The 23,183-nt window shown below is 38.9% G+C and overlaps 1 protein-coding gene across 1 annotated transcript in view; it reads right to left on the bottom strand.

The window, feature by feature from the left end:
- Positions 1-8,206: 8,206 nt before the first annotated feature.
- The window catches only part of PPP1CB (protein phosphatase 1 catalytic subunit beta), a 31,369-nt gene continuing 16,392 nt past the window's right edge, over positions 8,207-23,183 (bottom strand). Inside the window, exons 5-8 of the mRNA XM_072332132.1 lie at positions 15,740-15,811; positions 12,225-12,376; positions 10,550-10,684; positions 8,207-9,971 (exon numbers count right to left, since the gene is read on the bottom strand). Coding sequence (XP_072188233.1) covers positions 9,867-9,971; positions 10,550-10,684; positions 12,225-12,376; positions 15,740-15,811 — 464 coding nt within the window. The 3' untranslated portion in view covers positions 8,207-9,866. The remainder of the gene's footprint in view (positions 9,972-10,549; positions 10,685-12,224; positions 12,377-15,739; positions 15,812-23,183) is intronic.

The raw sequence follows: 23,183 nt of genomic DNA, 5'->3' as shown, positions 1-23,183 counted from the left end.
CCTACAAAGTGTAGCACTCCCAAAACAGAAATACTAAAGCCGGTTGAAGCCATATGACCAATTTCCCTGCAAAGTCAGTCAGTCTTACTGAAGCAAGAGAAGAGGTAACTGCCAACTGCATCATACCACTGTAAGTTTCCCTATAGGGAAAATGAAACTAAAAACAACAAAATTTCACATGTTGTCTCAAAGAATTTGGAGGGTTCTCCAGTAAAAGCTAGCATCAGGCTCAGATACCTATTTCTGGAAAACATATATCATTCCCATGTTCCCTACTTTCAAGATCTTTCCCCTCACCCCAGTAATCGGCATCATGCAGCATGAACAATTTCTGAAAGAGAAGGACGCAAAATAAGCCAATAATACAGGCTGCTGTCACAGAAGTTATACAAGGTTGGGCATGGAAAAAATTTCTTCTCTGGAAGGGCAGTCAGGCCCTGGAGCAGGCTGCCCACTAAGGTGGTGGGGCAGTCACCACCCCTGGAGCTGTTCAAGAAATTTCTAGATGTGCTAAGGAACGTGGTCTAGTGAGGTGATATTGGTGGCAGATGGACGGTTTAACTGGACAATCTCAAAGATCTATTTCAACCTTCATGATAATATGATCCTAAGTTGGTATTCTAAGAAACGGAGGCTTAAAGATTCTACAGAATTACGGTCACTTTGACATTTGTTGACAGGAATAGCTGAAACCACTGTGTGAAGTTTAAGGAATCCAACTCATGACAACACTTGTGAAGGAGGGATTGCAGCCTTCCCTGCTTCTAAGTGCTATTCATGGATCACAAACATGAACAAATCAGCATCTCCGAAATGGGTGGACATTTTTGGTTTTCTTTATTCTCTGAAAAGGTTAAAAATGAAGGAAGAGAATCTAGGATAAAACAGCCCAACCAAGAACCAAGTTCTAGAAGAACTCAAAGCAAAAGAAAACAATAGAAATTTTTATTAGGAAATGATGGGCACTGCTGCCCATATTGCATACAAGTCATATTGATTACTACCTTTAAGTAGGCCAAATTAATCCTGACCACAGGCCTCTGCCAGGAATTCACATTTCCTCTCCAATCCTCACAAACACTTAGTCAGTCCTTTGCTATTTGTGTATTCTACTGTGACACTTACCTACTGTAAGATCGTGATTGCACTTAAGTGATGGCTGGTTACAGGCCCCTTTGACATGAGAAGGAAGTAGGAGTACGTTGTATTTGCAGCGAGCAAACAATTCTTACATATAAAGCACTATCAGTGATTCCAGCACCCAAGTTTTCTTCTGTTTAAAGACTAGAAAACTAAAATTGACTGGGAGGTAAGTGATCAACAAAAATCCTACATGCAAAAATCATCACCACCAACTGTTTGAGTAAGTGTGTATGAAAATTCATGTCCAACCACCCTAACACCCCCCTCCCCACTATAATTACCTGCTTACTAACTCCCAAATTAGAGCAGTTCCATAAAAATACTGCACTTCACCTAATGAAGCCTATTTCTACTGATGCGGGTCACTAAGCAAGCACTGCAAAAAGTGTTGACAGCAAACCTACCTCCTTCAGGTGGTACAGCCCGATGCACAAATACTTTTCTAATCTGTGGTACATGGATGCCACCTGCTGGCCATTTTGGTACATAGAGTATTTTTCACAGAGGTAGCAGTAAATTTACAAGCTGACAGATTATATCTTTAGAATTGCCCTGTTACAAACTGGAAAAAAGAATATGCAGTACCAAACAAATACTTCATGCCTACCAGGTCTAAGTACCTGACAAATGAGGTCTTCCACGTTTGCCAGAAGTGCCTGAAGTACCCAATCCTGTCTCTGAAGTTTGGCCACAACCTTCAGAATTCATTTCCTTCCAGCCTGCTTCACTCCCTCAGGTGAACGTGTCAGAACCTTGAGGACACGAGCCATTACTTGACCTCAACTACCAGATATAACTACAAGAAATGAACACATTTTGTAATGGACTCATGCTACACATCCCATGCAGATGTTTAGAGATGTTCATTTCAGTAGATTTAAACAACCCATTAATTCTAAGCCTAGCCTCTGCTGAAGAACTTATTTTGAGAGTTTCCAAATCTTTCTATAGCTTTACACATACCTCATGGTCTGTGCTCTAGAAAAGCACATATTGGGAAACCAAGTGAAGAGCCCAAGTCTGAGTAGTCAGAAAACTTGAACAACTCATTAGCTGTCCAAAGCTGTGAAGTGGCCCACAAGCCACACAGAGATAAGCAGAGACTCCCCAGAGGCTCCTGGGGAATCAATGGGACCTATATCTTTAGGAGCAGGAAAGAGATAGGAAGAAGTGGGCTAATACAAGCTCCTAGTAATCAACATGGTCTACTAAGAACTACAAATCCAAAGTTATCAGTGTGGTCAAGCTAATGGAGTGAGAATCATACTCGTCAGACTAGAAGACCAGTCAGGACTGCATACAGAACAAACCCCCATATAGCAAAGCATAGCCTTGTGCATCATTCTTTTCTATGATTTCCATGACAGCTTCCTCAGATTCTTAAGGAAAAAGACTTAACAGACTTCATGAAATCTGCCAAATTTATGGGAAGTAAATTTGTATTTCTTGCCAAGGTAAACCTAGGTTCAATGCAGCAAGCTCCAAGTTATTACAAAGCCAAGCACTGTGGATATATTCCAGTAGTGATCAAGAGAGAATGCCTGCACATCACAAAAGGGTAAATATGCCATAAAATATCAGTTCTGCGATAAAAGCTTTTCAGGCACTGGCCTCCAACCACTAGATGGCACCTGCACATTACATCAATTTTAGCAAACAATTACATCAACTGGATTGGCTACTTTATATAATTGCTTTTCTATTCTCATACAGCATTCATATAAAGTAAATTCAAGGAAAAGAATGTCTTTTCACCCTAGATGGTAAAGGCAAGGCAAGACAAAATCCTCTAAGACTATATACCAGTTGTTTGTTGCTGTACCTTCAGCTAAGAACCCTGAGAAGGAAAGACAAAGGTACTTTTCATCCTCACTTAACAGAACGGAGCATCTGGTCTTACAGCCCATTCTCTTCATAAGACCTAATTTTCAAGAGATCTGGTCATATTTATGTAATTAAGATGTCCATTAAACTGTAATTCTCGTAACATATTCCCCTTCCCAGCATTTCACAGAAATAATGCATCCTATCTCTGTGGGAGGTACACTAAGGAATAGTGATCTGAAGTATATAAACAAAATATACTGAGGGTAACTGAAACTTACTGATTTAGAGATGTCCAGAAATTCAAGCAGGATAACTGTAGAAATACTGCTAGAAAGTATCCAGAGAGAACAATGTGAAACTCTTCTAATTCATTAGTTTGCTGAGACTTCAAAGCAAAATGATGAAAAAAAAACATTACACTGCAAAATATTTACTTTCCAAGGTTAACGTCTTTTGCATTTTAGCAAAGTTGTGTGTTCCCCTGCTTCACATCATCAGCTGCACCGGTCTGTTTGCAATGTATCTTTCCTCCCTAGCTAAGTCTTAGCAATAACTATATGCATCTAGAGTGTTCTTTTGCACCCCCTATGATTGAAACCTTTAAAGCAACCTGAGCAGGCAGAACTTGCTATCAAAGCTAGAACAAAAACCCACTAACTTAATTATTCTGGTCTCTGCAAACATAATTTACTTTTTACTGAATAAGTTATCACTAAGCCTAGAAAACAAATCCTGCCTTTTTGCTTTCCTTCCTGCATTTGACAGTAACTCAGATGAAGTCAGAACATGAAACTTATTACCCAGGCACATCTATCATATTTCAATAGAATTTTCAAGCAATGCTTGTTTCTAGAGCTCTCCCTTGGAATACTGCCCTATTCTAGTCTCTCTTTAAGAAAGCTCATCTCCACCTGAAGATACAGAATAGGTTTTGCTGATTATTTTAGCAGCTGGAACCAGTTCACACATTCTGATAAGGTTGCTCCCAAAAATCAGTCTACAGAAAGCTAAACATGAAGCTTCATCTGCAGATAACTGTTTAATCAGCAGAAAAGCAGCAAGAATGGGACTGCTAGGCCACAGACTCTGATACAAGATAGCAACAAGAGTCTTCCTTAGAAAGGATTATTCTAACTACATACTGGTAAGGGCTTCTAGAACACTTATTTTGAATTGCTGTTTCATTCTCATGCCATGGGACATAACAGCATAGGGATAAATTTGAGTCAAAACAGGACAGCAGAGAACAGAATGAAACTTTGTCCTTATCAACAATTAACGTGTTAAAATAAATAATAATAATATAACAACATCTCAACAAGGCACACTGAGATACAGAACAAGCAAGCAGTCAGCTTTGTATGTCTCCCAGCAGCTTGAGATATGCTCAAGCAGTGCCAGTTTCAGAAACCCATGGCAGATGAGAACCCAGCAGACCCACTACAGACAGCTACCTTCATTTATGGCTTATCTTGTTATTTACTGTCCCAACACCAACTGTCATGTGCTTTTACAGTGTTCAGTCCAGTACGGTTTGAGGTTCCTTCAGCAGTGATCATCAGATATAAGCTGTAAGAATGCTTGGTTATAGACCTGAGAGTTACATATGCAGCCACCTGGTTAAGATACTGTCATCAAAATCTTGGTTAGCTTTGGGAATAAAGCAAACAAAATCAATTCACAAGATAAGTGTACAGATACACTGAGAGTATGTTTGAAAATTGCTAATGCTAATTAACAGGAGTAAACTGATTACAGCAGAGAAAAAAGTATCCAGGTCTATGCCTTGACATTTCAAGCTTGGCACAGATTCTCTGAGCTGTTTTGTTTTTTTTTCCTATCTATAAGCAGGACTGAAAACTCAGTATTCAGTTCTTCTAACAGTCCGGGCTCTTCACAGATGCACAAAGAAGTGGAATTTCAGTGTGCTCCAAAACTTGAACTTCAGCTCAATTTTGATTCGTCAACTACGCTTCCCTCTAAAGCATATTAGCCCACGATGACTCAGACATCCACCATGTTGTGCTGTAGTCACCTCTGCTCAAAATAAGATGTTCTCTTGCCCTTGATTTCTCACAAGCCTATTTGAAGCCAAATGCTCATGTTTATCTTCATAAAAATCAGACATGCCAATCATGAGTCAAGTTACAACTGAAGGATTCTGAAAGCAACACAGTACTGACTGTATCATTCTGCTTCTGTGCTTTGCTAAACTGTAACGCTACCCACCAAGTCTAGAGAAGATGTCTTCCTCTTCCACAAACCTGACAGCAAGGAACACTCCAGACATACCAGCCACAGATATAATTCTAACAGTTTGTGAAGCAGAAATGAAGCACCAGTATAAAGGCCAGGCTTTTACAACTATTAGGTATATAAGCCTCTAGAGGGTACCCTTTTTGTGTTAACCTTTGAGCTTCACATCAAAGGCCACACATAGGATGTTCATGTCCAAAACATGCATTTTCTAGAAATTCCAGCTATTCAAAATTGAGTTGCTTTGATTTCAGTTTATATGTGTTTGACTGCAGAAATGTATTTTACATATTTCCATTATTACAGAGATAAAAATGCGTCTATCAGCCTTTAAGTACCTCCTGGCTCCAGTATTTTCAGCTCACAACTTACACAGCATGACAGCAATATCCCCATGGACTTATCAAAAGGTAAGCCACAAACAGATCTCTTTTTAAAGAGCATCTTACTGCTCACCAGCTTCCATTTCTACCATTTGGCAGCTTGGCAGAAACACAACATACAACTCCACAGTCCCTAGGAGTTCTCAGAGTCAGCTACACAGACAAGCAGGATCTCTGTCTTCAAACAACCTTAAAACAGCGGTGTTGCTTATTAGTAGTAGTAAGAGTAACTTCCTCTGTCAAATTTGAAGACTTTCTGGACATAGTTTTCCAGACAAATAAGAAAAAAGTCAATGCACCAATACTACAGACATATCTACCAACTTCACACATACCTATTAACTTCACTTCTGCAAGACTACACATTCATCATCAATAGGATCATGAAGCTTACTGACACCTACTAACAGATCTGCAGTTAATTGTTGAGAAGCAACAAGACCAACTCAAACCTCAGTGTCCAGAAGTACTTGTGTCAAGAGCTAAGCAAATAATACAACCCACTAATATAAGGTCTGTTACATCCTTTTCAGTTAAATTATTTCCTACACCATCAGATCAGTGCAAACACAACTGCAAGTAATGATTATATATTTTTCCTCCTTTAAAGCAGCAAATAATTATTTATAATTATCAGAATCTATTCTAGGCATAAGAAATGCCACTAAGAAGCATACAAGAATGGACAAAAAGGAATAAGAATCTCAGTTCAGCAGCTGATCAACATGAAAAACCAAAGAATTCCTCTACAGCCGTATTGTGAAATAGATTTTTCTCTCGTGTTTAGGTAACACAGAACACCTGTCAGTCAAGGGCAAAGACAACAGGGTTCATATGTTGTGTTGTGTGCTATTACGAAATCAAGGATGGGTATTACTGTCAGATAAAGATGGTATAAAGTTTTATATACCTCTTAAAAGCTCATTTGAGAAGTCTCCTGTAACTGATCACTGATGCTGTGCTACTTAGCGGCATGTTAAAACCACACATAAGATGTTTACATGGAAAAAGAAGGCCAGCCATTAGTCCATCAGCAATTTCCATGGAACTACGTTTTTGAACCCACGCAGTGTTGGCAGTCTGAGTCTCCTGGACACTGATCAAGGCAATAAAAAATTGCAGACAGCAGTGTAACTTCTTGCTTCTCTCCCAGCCCTCAGCTCAACAATCCTGACAACCTTGGCTCCAAACCCTACAGAATATTCATGCAATAGAAGTTCCCACTGAAGGCACAAGATTGTTTCTCTAGCTTGCAGACAAAGCAATTGCAGCCCCTATTTCCAAATAAGTTCATCTTCAAAGAGCATCTCACCGTACTGAACTCGTGAATCTAGCAACTCATTTCACTCTGAAGGGACTTTAAAAATACTGTCGGTGTTCTTGCAGCAACTGGTTTGAGGGCTGGAATGCTGCTCAAAAATGGGTTATGCCAGTCATCAGCACCCCTCACTCTCACCCTCAGCTTTCTGGTCAGTTCCCTTCTGGCACAACTTGCTGACTGCTCTATACCTGAAATGCACCGTATGATAAGAAAACAAGATCTCACTGATATTTCATGACAGTAAAACATTTTCATGAACTGGTTACATGTACCAACACTATCACAGCACCCATGTTTTCAATTATACAGTCCCTGTAACAAGAATTACACTATTAGTTTACTCACTAGTGTAGACACTAATAGTAGTGCGTCAGCATTATGTAGCATTAATAAGCCACTGTAGAAATACTCAAGATCTACATGAACGATGCACATGAAAGCAGAAATGGGATTGTAGGTTTTGTTCTGATGTTCCTAACTTGTTTCCAACATGGAAACTTCAACCCTATCTGTAGAATTAAATATATTCAAAGCCTATAAGTTTTCTCCCCACATAGATTGAAAGATGTCAGCAGACATCCCAGCCATGTGGTGTGGAAAAAGCGCTCAAACTCTTGACCAGTGATTGCTACCATGTAAGGCAAGTAATTCTTTCAGGATAATACCCCTAGGCATGGTAACAGTTTAACAAACCAAGTGTATCTTATTTCCTTAAGATCCTTAATAAGGTCTGAAAATCATATTCCTCTTGCAGCAACATCTATGCTATAAGTGAGCATGTCAGGTACTCACAGATATAGAGCCTTACACCTAGACTTTTCATGATACAGAAGATATTATTCCAGAAACTAAGGCAAAGACAAATTAATTCAGTTGATGGGTAATGTTCTGGCAAAACACTGGCAAAAGACAGCATTTTCAAAACTTATAAACCTAAATCTGAAGTAAGCCATGACTTCAGAGCATGAAGTTACCTCATTGAGGCTTACAGATTTCCATTACCTCATCACACACCAACACTGCACTCACTCACTCTCCTGTCATCAGGATGAAGAAGCATCTGAGCAGTACTGCATATAATCTTCCTCTCTATTTCGTATTGCATTAAACTGACGCATGCTTCAAGGCACGGTAACTTAAACCATTTTTCAAAACCAGAGCAATCCAATATGTATCAGAATATATATGCTGCATTAAAAAAAAAAAAAAAAACAAAAAAAAAACATAAATTCCACACTTAAGAGCAAATAGTAGTAAAATAACCAGACAGACTTCATTCAAATGAATTAGACAACTTTTACTAAATGAAAAAACTACATTTAAAATATGCATTTAAAACAAAAATGGAATTAGAAAAGACTTAAATCCATTTTGAAGAACTTGCTCACTGTGTCAGGAATCAATATAACTCTTGCATTATATAATGTGCCAGTTCATAAAATGCAAGTTACCAGAATTCTCAATTTAATGTTTTCAAAGACAATACTGAAGTCGAGATTTTCACAACCATTGATGCACACTTAGGATGGTATAAATCTGAAGCCTTCCCCCAAAGAATCTCACAAATTCAACACTATTCAGTAAAAGCTTTTGTGTTTATATCCAATAAGTATTGCATCCTAAAGCATCACAGATCTGTGCCTTTCGCTTATCCCACTATGCTTTGCCTCTTCTCTGTCTCTTGCTATTTGCCAATGTTTACCCCTTTGAGGAAGGAGAGAACTGAAAAGAAATACTGCATAACTCTCAATCATGTACAGAAATTATTGCTACTATAGTACACTACAAAGCAGAAGTCTATACAATAGTATATGAAATTTGATCATGAAAATCCAAACGATAAAATCTTTAGTGACATAAGCCTTACAATCATGTAGGACATTCATTTAGCAGTTTTAGCTCACCACCAGTAAGCTAACCTATTGTCCATTGGTGAACATCCATTTAAATACACCCTCTTATGAAAAAGAATGTCAACTTTCAAAGGCTTAGCAAATAAGGACCTTCATGTTCTGTGGAACTACATAAAATGAATTCTGATACAGGTAGGGAGTTACCAGTTACCTGGAAGCTAAGCATGCCAAAGGTGTTTCATGCTAATAAAACTAAAGCCAAGGTACCACATAATCAAGTTACCAACTAATAGGCAATACCATTTTTGTCCTAAGTTAAATGATGTGCCATAGCACAGTGTAATGTCAATAATTTAAAATAGTGTAGTGTACAAATTAATTGTGTGGCAGTTTAAGTTAAAAAGTCAGGGCAGGTTTTCCTGTCTCAATTTATGTTGGCTGTCAAGCTGTCCAGTCTGGGCACGTTGGTAATAATTTGCCTTTTAATCACTCTACCATACTATCAACTTTGCATTATAATGGGACACACATTTGCGCGGCATTACTATGAATAACATGAGGATTGAGGGAGGGTAAGAGATCCGTGGATGTTCTAATTCCCTTCCGTATTTCAATTTCAAAGAGAGCCAGGGAATATGACTAGATACCATATTCGCATCATTCTAGCTACAAAATAACCAAAGTAAAAGCAATCAAGCAACAATAAGACCACATTACACAAATGGAACATCATGCTCTCATCTGGTTTAACTATTACATCAAGTTTTAACTGGGATGTTGGTCAACTTTAAAAACTGTGGTAAGTGTGAATATGCAGTTGCAATAGGTTTAATTTTTTATTTTATTTTTTTACTCTATGCTGGATATTAGAAGTTGGAGCTATACTTGTTACAATACAGTGTCGCACATCTTTCTACTAGAAAAATTAATAAAGATCCTTTACCCGTCTCTTTAAGTTAAACGTGTGACATCATAAAGGGTGTCAAAATGGCTGGATGGTTTTACAGTGCACACTTATTATATACTGTAATATGGAGTTTTGTCCTTGACAGATCTGATGGTTTTTCTACATTATTCCTGTCTTCACCTCTTCTTCGGTGGATTAGCTGTGCGAGGTGGAGTGACTGGACGCCCAGAATTCAGTCCACCATACTGGTACTTGGCTTTCTTTTCAGATGGCTTCAATATCTTAGAGAAAATAAAGAAGTTCTTTTGAGACAGTGGCAGCTGAGAATATTCCAAATACCCTTAAGTCAATCAACAGGAGATCTCATACAGAAGGAACAGGGTGGGGGGAAGACTAGAAATCACAACAGGATCGTACAAGTTCCTGAATGCTACAGACAACTAAGCAAGCTGTTTCTAACCTCTAGTTCCAACCATTTTACTGAGGTGGGAGGGAGGAAAGAAAAGGAGCTCAAAATATTGCATCCAAAGAGGAATAAGGAATAAAACTCGAGCAGAATTACCGCACTGAACAAGTGCCATCCACCTAACTACTTTCTCTGATCACCAGGTACGACAAATTACTCAAATAACATTGAAATGAGCATGCAAACAGAAGCAACAATACTCTAGAACCCAGAAAACAAATCCCACATAATTCTTTAGAGAATAGTTGGTTTGCAGTTCTACTTCTCATAGACCAGACTGCCATGACACCATTTCTGTAGCTCAAGTATATTAACCTAGCCTGAACAAGTAGACTAATACCACATACACAGACCAACATTTAAAGGAACACTTAGCGTACAAATACATCATACCTGAAAGGAACACATCAGAGTTTCGTCCACACTCATCATGCCACCTGCATTGTCAAACTCTCCACAATAATTTGGAGCTGAGAATAGGGTGACCAACTGTCGCTTAGCAAAGAATTCATATCCATCTTCAACCACCTGTCAACATCAGAGAAATTAACTCAGCCCGCATAAAGCAAAAGATACATTTTGAAGAAAAAGGCTAGATTTAAGGCAAATGGTTCTTCTTTTAAAACAAGAATTTAATAAAAAAGCATTTTATCTTTGAGGGCAGATTCACTCCATCTGAACAGTGATGAATGCCAAATCAAGTAGATTTAACTGTCTGACAATGCTAACGTTAGACAAGCAACAGTTTCACTGTTGGTATAATTGTACTTGTTAGTCAGTTATACACCATCAGTTTAAGGATTCCCAGTAATCGGTTTATACGCAAGCTTGGATACATTTGACCTACTAGTTTGGAGCACAAAGGGTCCACATGTCATCTTAACTGCAACCACTAAGTTTCTCTTACAGTACAGTGTAGGTCCTACAAAACTTAAGAGCAGCCAATGTAGGCTTTCTGACAACTTTGATGGTCTAAAAGCAAGCTGGTTTGGCTGTGCTTTCACTAAGAGCAGAAAGCACCCTGAAAATACTGCAAAGTAACACAACACATCAGCTAAGGATATTTCCTCTTTCCCAGAATAGAAACCTCACATAATAGAATGAAAATGATACGCAACAAAAAACTGCTGACTTCAGTCCAACTGCCACAGTCTTTTGAAAGATGTCAAAGAACTGAAGTATGTGTATGAATACAAAAACACTAATCGTAATCATTGTGCAGTTGAGACATCTTAGCTTAGTTCTACACATTAATATTTAGTAGTGTTTTTAGCAGTAAAACCCTAAGAAGAACGCAAGTGATCTGACAGAGCACCTGAGTTTAACTCGAGCAAAATTAAAAACCTATTTTTCCTTCATAGAATGCCAAAGCTTTTAAGATCAACTAAATAGAACTGGAACATCACACACAAAATTGAAACCCGATGCCAACTTGAGCAGGACGCTTGCTTAATATCACTTCATAAAAACTGCAAACAAATTACTGTAAAGACTGTCCATGAAAAACCAGTTCTGTTTTCTGGTATTTCAGCAAGTAATACAAGTCTATGTCAAAGTACTCTATAAGTAAATTGCAGGCAATGTTTATGTTCAGACCTGTTTGTAGAAACATTCAAAAATTACTAAATACTTTCATGAAGTCAAGCAGAGATGGTTATCTAGTAGCCGTGGTTTAAACCGCATAGTACTGAAGTAATATTCAGTAATACTCAACTCAAACTTCAGTGCCATTCTTGAATTTACTTTGCCCCTTTTAACCTACACATTTCTAATATAGACATACAATAGCTTAACAGTAAACAGATGATACACAGACCTGAGGAAACCTAGTGTTAACTGTTTAGTAGTGTAAAAAACTGTAGTGTTTACTTAGCTGACTTAATTGACATTAGATACTCGGTTCAGTGAGTAAACAGGATGCAGACTTACAGTTCCTTTATTAGGAACATTTTGTTTTTCCTAGAAGTACGGCAATAAAAAGTAGGTTTTAAATACACGTACAGATAACCAGCACCAAAAATGGAGGAAGTTTAGGAGAAGTTATAAGAAGTAATAGGATCACTCATACCTGGTGAGCTCGACAGATCAAATCCAAATCATGACGATTCAGAAATTTACTGACCACATCAGCACCAAAAGTGAAAGAGACCCCACGATCATTTTCACCCCAACCTTGCACATCTTTGTCTGGGTCAGACCACAGCAGGTCACATAGTAAGCCTTTGAAAAATAACACAAGTGAAGATATTAGTCTTAGGAGGTAAAACACAAATAAAATTGATTTACTGTAACTGCCAGAGCAGCTTCCCTAGAAAACAAAACACACCCTAGCAACAAATTCAGCAGCATCTGAATTTTGATTCTGACAAGACGGCCTGCCCAAGTCTGGAGAATATGGCAAGATTTGCTTCCCTTTAAAAATGATGGTACCTTGAGATGAAACAAATCAAAACCAAACAACTCTGAAATAATATTTACTTGTAATATTCAGCATATTTACACAGAGCATTTGAGGAATTTCACAAACAATGCAGTGCAGCACATTTTCAAAGACAACCATCACTTTCACAGCTTGCCAAGCAAGCTGAGTTTGAAAGCCACAGGAAACTGTCAAATCCTATGCAGGACCTATCAGAAAAACAACATAAATTTGTACCAGAAACTTCTGAACATGAAACCTTTCTTACCATACACGAAGAACCTTGACTGACTAAGTCAAAATTTAATTTCACTTTCAGCTTGGTTGAACTACCATGACTTTTTTTTTAAGAAGTCTCACGCGAAACAGTCTGGAACCTAAATTCGAGTAATTAAATCTTTATTATTTTAACGCTGGTGAATGCCTTTTTTCAGCTGCCAACAAGAGGTCAACTAACACTGGAATTAAATTGTGTACTGAAGATGATCCCTTCAGTCCAGTTGCAATGCCTCCGACCATTAAACCACAATACAAACAAGCCAAAAAGCATTCAAACTTATCTCAGTTGACACAAAATTGTTCTCGCTCTACCTCTGATGACTAACCCTTAGGTATTCAAGTACTTAAGTGCACTGTTTCACAACCAAAAGGAGGGCCAGACGGCTTTGCTACTTATAGTTCAAAACTTGATTTCTGATTGATTAAACAAAGTTATAAGCTACACAAAATATTGAAGACACTTTACACAGCAAGATCTGCAAGTTGTGATCAAGCACAGCTATCAATACAAACCTACTGTGTTACTACTTTCTTTTATATACAGCTATTAAGTGGTCTACGGCGACACAGAGACATCTCTAACAGAGGCCAGCACTTTGTTTTTAGAAGACAAATCTGAGTAGGCACAACTACATTTTAAATTGGGTATCTAACTCAAAACAATCTACTGAATACAGACTGTGTGTGACAATAATTTTACTGACATTTAGTCCTATGCTGAATATATCTTTCGAAGAAGTTTCCCTGCAGCATCTAATGTTTTCTTAGCAGGAAATTCCAAAAAGTGGCAGAAGCTGCTTGTCTGAGCTACTCAGAAGTACTTCCTCTTCTACTGCCTCACACGATCCCAAATAATCCTTAGAGTCACACACAGGAAAATATAAATCTGTCCTATAGGTCTTTAATAGCTGTGTAACAGAACCCTGCAAAAAGTAAGTCTCACGTACACAACTACAACAGTCAGACGGGTTTATTTTTAATGAGCAACACCTACCATTACAATAGCTTAGGTTGGCTGCAGAATGTAACACAGTAGACATAAGATATTCAATTTTACACAAAAGAGGGAGCTACAGATTCCCAGTATGTGAACAGCCAGCAATGACAACCAAAATAAAATATATATTTTATATTATATATATACACATATATTCACATATACAAATATATGTAATAGATATGACATATATCTATATAATATGTGTACATATACATACACACACACCCTCATAAGTAGTTGCATTTTGTGAGGGTTAAGTCTTACTCTTGGAGGCAAGTGATTTAAGCCACCATAAGGAGTTAAATTTGGGTAAATAGCTTCTAAATACCATGAAAAAGACATGAAAATAAAAGGTCTTTAAACTGCAGTTGAGGTTGGAATGGCTTTTTATATCAGACTAGAATAAACCATCATAATGACCTAATCTTACCAGCACAAGCCACAAGCATAACAATTTTTGCATCAATGTGAGTATTCACAACAGCATCCCTCTACAGACAGGCAGCTTTCAAGGACCTCAACTTTTACAGTGAGACCACTTCAGTTTACTTGCTGCAAGGTTTGTTTCCATTCAGTCATATATGTTTTCCATCAGTAGGCCTAAAAGACCAAATCCTTCAACATCACTGTCATTTTAGCTCTACTGGAAAACATCTGTCTACTTCTGAAAGCCAAATGAAGACAGTAAATCAGTGGAACAAAAACTTCATAGCTCCCCCCACAGCCTTTTTCTCTTTTTCCTTTAAACTCTCTCTGCTTATTTTTAGGAGGTACTAAGAATACATCATTCTAGATGAGTGTCCATGGAAACTGGAACTACAGGGGCAAGGGCATTCCTGAAGCGGGGGTGGCTCAAGCAGCAGCCTGTTAAATAAAACTATCTTTTCTGAAAGCTCTGATAAATGTAAAGCTTGACTCATTTACAATGACATTTATGTTGATATGGAGTGAATTACAAATAGCATAAGAGGAAGAACTTCAAGTGTCATTTATACTACAGAAACACTCATTTACCAGTCTAGTAACGCATCTGTTTCGAGTGTGCATTTACCATCTTGCATAGAAATGTAGTTGATCGAGGGACAGCAGACATAAATCAGACCCTGAATTACTTCTAAGCATTACAGGAAGTAGGATTCTTCTTTTCCAAGGTTTAACTACAACATTATTTCAAACAAAGAGGAAAGCAAAAAAAGCTTTGAACGTGATATTTCCTCAAAGTTAACTTCAGGCTATTGTTGAAAACAACATGCAAAATCTCACTATACTGCTTGACAGCCTTTTCAACCCTCTAGTAATAAATGGGACACTGAAGATGTTTAATACCATTCAAAAAGAGCACTGTACAGAAAGCAATAGCAATTTGCATTCACTATCTAGAAGCAAAATATAATGTATTAGCAAAAGAAAGCTTCAAAACTACCCAATGATATAAGCAAAGCAATTCCAGTGACAGTGAAGTTGAAGGAGATTCTACAAATTTGATGGGGAAGAAGACGTGTTCCCATCAGGCTCTGGCACAGAGAGGCTTGAACATCTCAAATACTCTGCACCCTTTAAACAGTTACATTGATATATTAAAAAGTTCGGGTGTGCCTAGCCAAGGCAAGAAAAAGAATGAGTTGTTTAGTTTTATTTGATCATCTAAGTTTGTTTTAGGGCAGGCGTGGATAGTTTGTTATGACAAGCAATAACAACGTGGGCAGTAACCTCTAACAGTATCAGTGAGTCATCAGAAGGAGCAAGATCCATGCTCTGCACAGAACTAAAGCAATACTGTACTGGAACAGAGTTAATGACTTCGGCTACTGCGTTGCCTGTACAGAAACTGATTAAACCTATTTCATCTCAAACACCCATTTCCAGTGAATTCCATGCCACTCACCTGTGTCAGGAACATCTGTAGGTCTCATAATTCTCCGGATCTGCTCCATCGACTGGAGATCTGGAGACAGTCCTGTAAGTAGGGAAAAAAAAATCCAAGTGATTTATATAAACATATTTTACCTGTTACAAAGGACTCCAGAGAACAAACAGGTTTAAAGACAACAGGTCATTCATTGTTTCCACTTTATAATTAACAAAGAATTGTTCTCAGTAAAAACATTAGGCTCCCAAACAGAAGAACACAGTAACACAAGTGAAATTAGTAAGGAGCTTTAATTGTTTTCCAACTGTGATTTCAGCCATACACAAAATTCTACAGGTAAGTAGATTCACTTCAATAGCCCATTAGACAGAAAACCAGTGAAGGACAACTTTCCCATTATCAGCTACAATGGATGCAGATCTTTGTAACCAATTTACTTTCAAAAAGCTAAAGTATAACACATCCAGCTTTAAAACACCATGAGGAAAAGCAGCCAGCAGGTATAATCTACATTATAACGCAACTGACAACACTATTTCAAAATGTTACCACACACTGAAGGCTGGAACACCTCCCCTATGAGGGCTGGCTGAGAGAGCTGAAGCTCTTCAGCCTAGAGAAGGCACTGGGGGGACCTTATTGTTGCCTTTCAGTACCTTAGGACTGCAGGAAAGCTAGTGGGGGACTCCTAAGGGCATGCAGTGACAGGACAACGCGAAATGGCTTTAAACTGAAGAGCAGGTTTACCCTCAATAGTAGGAAGAAATTCTTTACTGTGAGAGTGGTGAGACACTGGAACAGGCTGCTCAGCAAGGCAGTGGATTCCCCCTCCCTGGAGGTGGTCAGTGCCAGGCTGGATGGGGCTTTGAGCAACCTAGTCTAGAGGGAGGTATCCCTGCCTACAGTGGGGAGTTGGAACTACATGATCTTAAAAGTCCCTTCCAATCCAAACCACTCTATGATTGCATCAGTTGAGCTGCAGCCATTGGACACTGTAAGTGAATAATAGATTTTGCAACTGCAATAAATCACGAGCACAAAAGGTAGTCATCTACAACAGCTCAGCTGCTTAGTCATTCATAAAACCACAATGTTGATTATCCAAGTCACTGATCACAAAGAACACACCTCTTTTTTATAGTTTCTCCATATTAATACCTAATTGCAGCAAACGATGGGGTTACCAAGTTGCTCTGAACTCTCTGGGTACACACTCCCTCCAGAACTGCTTATATTTAAGGCATACGGGCATAACGAAAGACAACTGAATGGATGTACCAGTATCTTAATAAGATATTAACTAAAGGCTCGAAAGTGAGTGAAACATTTAAATCATTTAGGCTAAGACCACCTCATTAAGGAAGCCGTAAATTTGGAAAGAGCATTTAGTTCTGACGTGATAAAGCATTATTTTATACTAACAAGTCATATCCATTTTCTCAGTGCAGAATTTTGCACATAACAAGAAATCTGTCACTGGAAAGAAATTGCTACATACAATAGCAATAAATGCATTGGATGAACAGCAACTTCAACATATTTGATGTAAGGAAGGATTTGAGAAACTTTTCCAATATTAAGATTTTAGATTATTTTTATTAAAGTGGTTTTCTATCCATATCAGCTTGCCAAAACCACCTTCATGATAATCTCTTCAGGTTGTGAAGGATGGCAGAAATCTTATGTTAGATAACATATCAAAAGAGTTTTAGTCTATTACAAAACAATATAGGGAGAAAAACAAATTCAAGTCCACTTCGCATCCAATCAGCTTTTAAACTTTGACCCACTTCTCCCTCCCCAAATCCGATCCATTTGCATGTAGATTACATTAGCACAAAGGTGTGTGGGTTCCAGGCATCGCCACACCCTGAGATAGTAATGGGCAAGCTCAGCTAAGTACAGCCAGTTTGTGACCTCCTTTGGTGTTACAGCTCTAAGCACCTCAGGTTACACCCAAAACATGGCAGTTCTTCAAAAGAAAAAACCTAAGTCATGTCTCAACACTGTAGCTGTTAGTTTTGTAATGTAGTTCTGCATTATTTCACACTGCTGCAAAATCCCAAAACCCCATGAAACTACCTGAATGTTTGTAGACCTCTTCATAACTTATCAAGAGGCTGTTTTTCACCAACTATTCCCTCTGCACAAACATGAATAGCTCGTGCCTGAAATTCACATCTATAGACAAAAAACTGTGCATGATTAGCATCAAATGAAGGCATTACAAAGGCAAACAAGTTGCTGAAACCCAGGTCAAGCTGCTGCTTCTACAGTGATTGCTGCAAACCACCCACTGAAAATAAACTAAGCAGTATACAACTGAATTAGGCCCTCCTGTCCGAATGACAGCTAGGCATTCAGCATACAGTCTTCTTGAAGTGTAAGAGCACACCTTTCCTAATAGAAAACAGAAGTGAGTTATCACTCATGGCAGACTCATCAAATCCAGACCGCAGATTTAGAACTGCTCATCAGGTATATCTAGTAAGGTAAGACTGATCGTTACACATTTACATAAAAATCCAGAAAGCTCCTCTGCTCTTTGGACACTATATATGAGAATCAAAAAGTCTCCTTGCATCATGTAAGTAATGTCGCATTCTTATCTACTGTATAAACTTACGTATATCTACCAAACTAACAGGAGTAACATCTTAAAGCTTAAATGGTCAGCCAAATGTGTTCAGTCAACATAAATATACAGCATGGGATGTAATCACAAAAGGATATAATGGCAAACACTCTCCAAAGATCAGAACTAGAATATGGTGTCAAGACAATACTGTATACCACACGAAGGAGAGTAAAAGGAAGAAGCTGGGAATGGTTATGGCATGAGCTTTAATAAGGTGAGATAGAGATCAAAGTCAGAAGTAGGCTGTGAGGACAGCTTTGAAAAATAAAGATAAAACACTAAATAGAAAGACAAGAAAGTTTCAAGAGAGGGAAGGAGGCAAGTTGAAAGAACAATTGGAAAGACCCTTAGAAAACATCTGGAGACAAGGATGGCAGGAAAGGTTTGATTTACATTGTGATGTCTAGGAGAAACAGCTGACTTAGGATTTCAAACTATTGTTGACAGACTACTGGGATAAATTAGGTGCCTTTATTTACTATGTTATGCGGTTTTGCAAAGTTTTATTATACATCCCATAGGACAATATTTTTAAAATCAACTATGCAAAAATGCGCAATATAGTAAAAAAGGCACATACCTTATATCTACCTGCTAGCTTCAAACTCCAGCAGAGTCACTGTTGTTGACTCAGTGTTAACTACAGTAGTAACATCATGAAAAGGCGCTGACAGTCCATGACTTCGGGGGAATCTGGAACGTATTTTGGACAGGGTTGGAAAAGACCGGAAAAAGGGCAAAACTTAAGTGCTGAATGTCCATTTTCATTCATTAGGAGCACACAGCACATTTTGTGAGCTTTACACTTCATTTCATAGTCAAAAATCCATTGCCATTGACAGTATTAAATATTTCAGGTACAGGTGAAACCTGTAAAAGTTTAAGGGACAATTAAGATGAGAAACAGTATTTACTGTTTTACTGAATAAGGGAATCCTTAAAGCATATACCTAACAAAAGTTTTCCAGTTTCTTTAGAGAAGCAGTGAACCCCCTCTGCACACTAATATTTCTTTTTCTTGACAATAACTTGCCAGGCTTCTTGCTCATAATTCAAGTCTGATGCTTTGCGTGCATATATAGTTTCATCATAGAGTATAGTATCCTACTTGACCTGCTAAGGATCCTGGGTGACTTTCTGCTATTTAAGCTTAAATATTTACTCGAAACATCTGAATACTTCATCACCATTCTTTTTTCACTGTTCCAAAATAAAATAGAACATACGTGGATGGTAAAGAAATACCTTCCAAAACATTATGACTTACAATGGCTTCCTTGGTGCATAAGAGATTCTGTACAAGGGCTGCTCCAAAAGCTATATATATATATATATATATATATATATATGTTAAGGAAGTATAGTTATTATGCTGGTCTAAGATTTAAGAGGCAGATGTTGCTAGTACAGCAGTAGAGGTTGAACCTTTCCACTAACAGTTAGATTTTGTTGCCATGTGATATGTGGCAGCAGGGGGGGCAGTCTGACAAAGTGGCATATCATATGGAATTGCATATCATAAAATGGCTTGAATTCTTAGGGATCCTTAAGATCACCTAGTTCCAACCCTCCTGCAGCTCCTCCCTCACCTCTCACTAGGTGAGCATGATCAGAGCCTGGCCTTGAATGTTTTTTTTGTTTGTTCGTTTTCCTTTGGAGGCAGGGGCTGTAGGGGGACATTTACAACCTCTCTGGGCAACCCGTTCCAGAGTCTCTCCACCCTCACAGTAAAGGACTACTTCCTACTATATAGGATAAAGCTACCTTCTTCCAGTTTAAAGACATTTCCCCTCATCCAGCCACTACATGTCCTTAGAAGTCTGTAACCAGCTTTCCTACATGCCCCCTTCAGGTACTAGGAGGAGGCTGCTACAAGATCCCCTCAAAGCCTTCTCTCCTTGAGGCTGAAGAGCCTGACTCTCAGCCTGCCCTCACAGGGAAGGTGCTCTAGCCCTCTGATCATCTTTGTGGCCTTCCTCTGGAGCTGCTCCAACAGCCCAAAGTCCTTAATCTGTTGAGGGCCCCAGAACTGGACACAGTACTGCAGATGGGATCTCACAAGAGCAGAGAAGAGGGGCAGAATCACTTCCCTCAATCTGCTAGTCATGCTTCTCTTGATGCCAGAATACAGCTGATCTCCTGATCTTCAAGTGCATGTTGCTGACTCATGTTGGATCTTTCATCAACTGACACTCCTAAATCTTTCTCTCTTCAGGGTTGTTCTCAAGCCATTCTCCACCCAACCTCTATTTGTGCTTGGGATTGCCTCAACCTAGGTACAGGACCTTGCACTTGACCTTGCTGAACTTCATGCAGCTGACACTGGCAACCTCTCAAGCCTGCCTAGATCCCTTTGGATGGCATCCCTTCCCTCTGGTTTGTCAAATGTACCACTCAATTTAGTGGCATCTGCAAGCTTCTTGAGGGTGCAGTTGGTCAATTTCACATGTGAAGCAAAGGTGCGTCACTGAATTCCTCCATATGGAGACCAAAGAACAGATGTTAGCACAGCAAGGCAACAAGTGGTGTGTTTCAGCAGTGGCAACAGTGTCATGAAAGACGAGGCACATTCCAGACAGTCACACACAGCTGTCACACCACAAAAATGAAGAGTATCTTGATCAACTCATCGACGTGAATTCATGTATTAAAGCCAGTGAAAATAGGTACAGAGCTGAATATTGGCTTCAGTGCATTGGAAACTGTTGTGGGAACACTGGAATATTGCAAAATACGCACCAGGTGGCTTCCATGAATGCTCTCACAGGAACAGAAAGAACAAACTCATCAGGACATAGTGAACAAATACTAGGCTGAAGGTGACAGTTTCCTGGATCATGTCATTACAAGTTGTGGTGTCACCACTATCAGCAGCAGCAGCAGTCAAAATGACAGTCCATGGAGTGGTGACATGAATTCTCCATTAAAGAAAAAGTTTGAAATGCAGCTCTCAGTAGGTGAAGTACACTGGTTTTTGGTTTTTTGTTTTGTTTTTCTTAAGAATAGGAAAGAGGTGACCCTCCTGGATTTCCTGGAAACTGGTGAAGCCAACATAAACTCTACTGCATCACAATGTAGACTAAACTGAAGGTTCCAACTTCTAAAGTCAGGTAAGCAAAGAAAAACTTTCTCTTGCAACACAACCATGCCAGGCCCCACACTATTTTCAACACTGTGGAGCACACTGGCAATCTTGGCTGGACTGCCCTACAACACCCACTATGTACCCCAGAGTTGACACCTTCCGACTCCCATCTGTTTGGGCCAATGAAAGATGGACTGCATGGACATTTTCTTTGTTATGACAGCATCATTGCTGCTGTGCAACACTGGGTCACCTCCACTGGTGCAAATTTTCATTTATTTTAAACAAGTGCAGCATGCAGGCTTTCGTTCATTGCTGGAAAAAATGTGTAGCTGATGGTGCTGTGTAGAAAAATAGTGTTTCATAGCTGAGAACTTGCTCTATCAAATACTGCCATTGTGCTCTTTGTATCCGCTGTAGTTTCCATGGAAATAAATAGGAGGCATTACTTTCAGAGCAACCAATAAATCTTCCTTGTAATTACAAGCTTTAGCTTCTAAGGTAAGCACCAGTTTAAAAAAAAACAAAAACAAAACAACAAAAGATCCCCACCCTTCAACAGAGAAAACAATTTCTCTAACACATCAGTGCCATGTGGAAGCTGCTATAGACTCAGCTGTCTAACACTGTATTAGTTTTGGATTTACAAAGGAAAGCTAATACCTAAAAGCATGCTATGCTTAAGACTGATAAGCTTACAGTAGCAGGAACTGAAGGCAGAACCTGTCAATACACGATACAAGTGCAGTATCACTTATGATACAATGGATCATTCCATACAGGCACAACCCTCATAGAGGTACTCAAATAAAGGCAGGGCAGCAGTCATCAATACACATTTCAGAGAAATCCGCACAGGAATTTTAGGTATATGTTATGCCCAAATCCGAGTGGCGCTGTTCAATCAAACTGTAAGTTTCTGCAGAGCTCTCGATTCCAGTAGTTTCTAATCACCTCCTTGGCAGTGCAGACATGATACCTACCACACCATTTCTGGATTAAGCTGCTAGGTAAAGAAGGTAGTTACAAAGATAGATGGAAGACAGTGGGATAGCTCTTGCTACTACAGAAGTAATTTGAAAGCGTTGTCAACTGCTTAAATTGTTGCAACAGTACTCTACAAGGTCCCAGAATCTTCTAAGTATCACCTCCCAGGAAAACACTGAGGTGTTTCATGTGACAAAGAAGAGTGCCTGAGTAAGTCCCAGTACAGGAAGAAGTCACAGCCTTCTTGCAAATCAAATCCTTTTCTTCTGCCACAGAAATTGTGCAGCACAGGGACAGGTACCCAGAATGCATGTTTTCCAACAGTCAGGATCCTTTGGAGTCAGATGGAGCCATGACTGATCTGATGTCAAATGCCTAAACTCAAGCATCAGGCTTGACTATGACTGTGTGGTCTCAGGGGTCTCTTCCACCAACATCTTACAAAACCAGCTAAAGAAGCCAAGACCACAGAACTGGGGTTACTTGTGAAGCTTTTTCTTTCATTTCACAGCTAGAGATTCCAGTATCTGCTATGCATCAGTAAATAACTTTGGCAACAAGACTTGAAGCAAAAATTAGGCTGAATTCTCACACTCAGAATCCTCCAAGGAGGGATACATATTGACAGGAATACTTAGATGTAATTGCCCCTCTGACACAAGTGGTCATTTATGACTGGAAAGCATAACATCTCTTAGCAGCCAGACGTACTGAAAAATGCAAGACAACAACGACCTTTGCGGACAATA

This window comes from Excalfactoria chinensis, chromosome 3 (assembly GCF_039878825.1).
Source record: "Excalfactoria chinensis isolate bCotChi1 chromosome 3, bCotChi1.hap2, whole genome shotgun sequence".
Lineage (NCBI taxonomy): Eukaryota > Metazoa > Chordata > Aves > Galliformes > Phasianidae > Excalfactoria > Excalfactoria chinensis.
The sequence above is the reverse complement of the archived record's forward strand: the minus strand, read 5'-3'. Positions and strand labels throughout refer to the sequence as shown.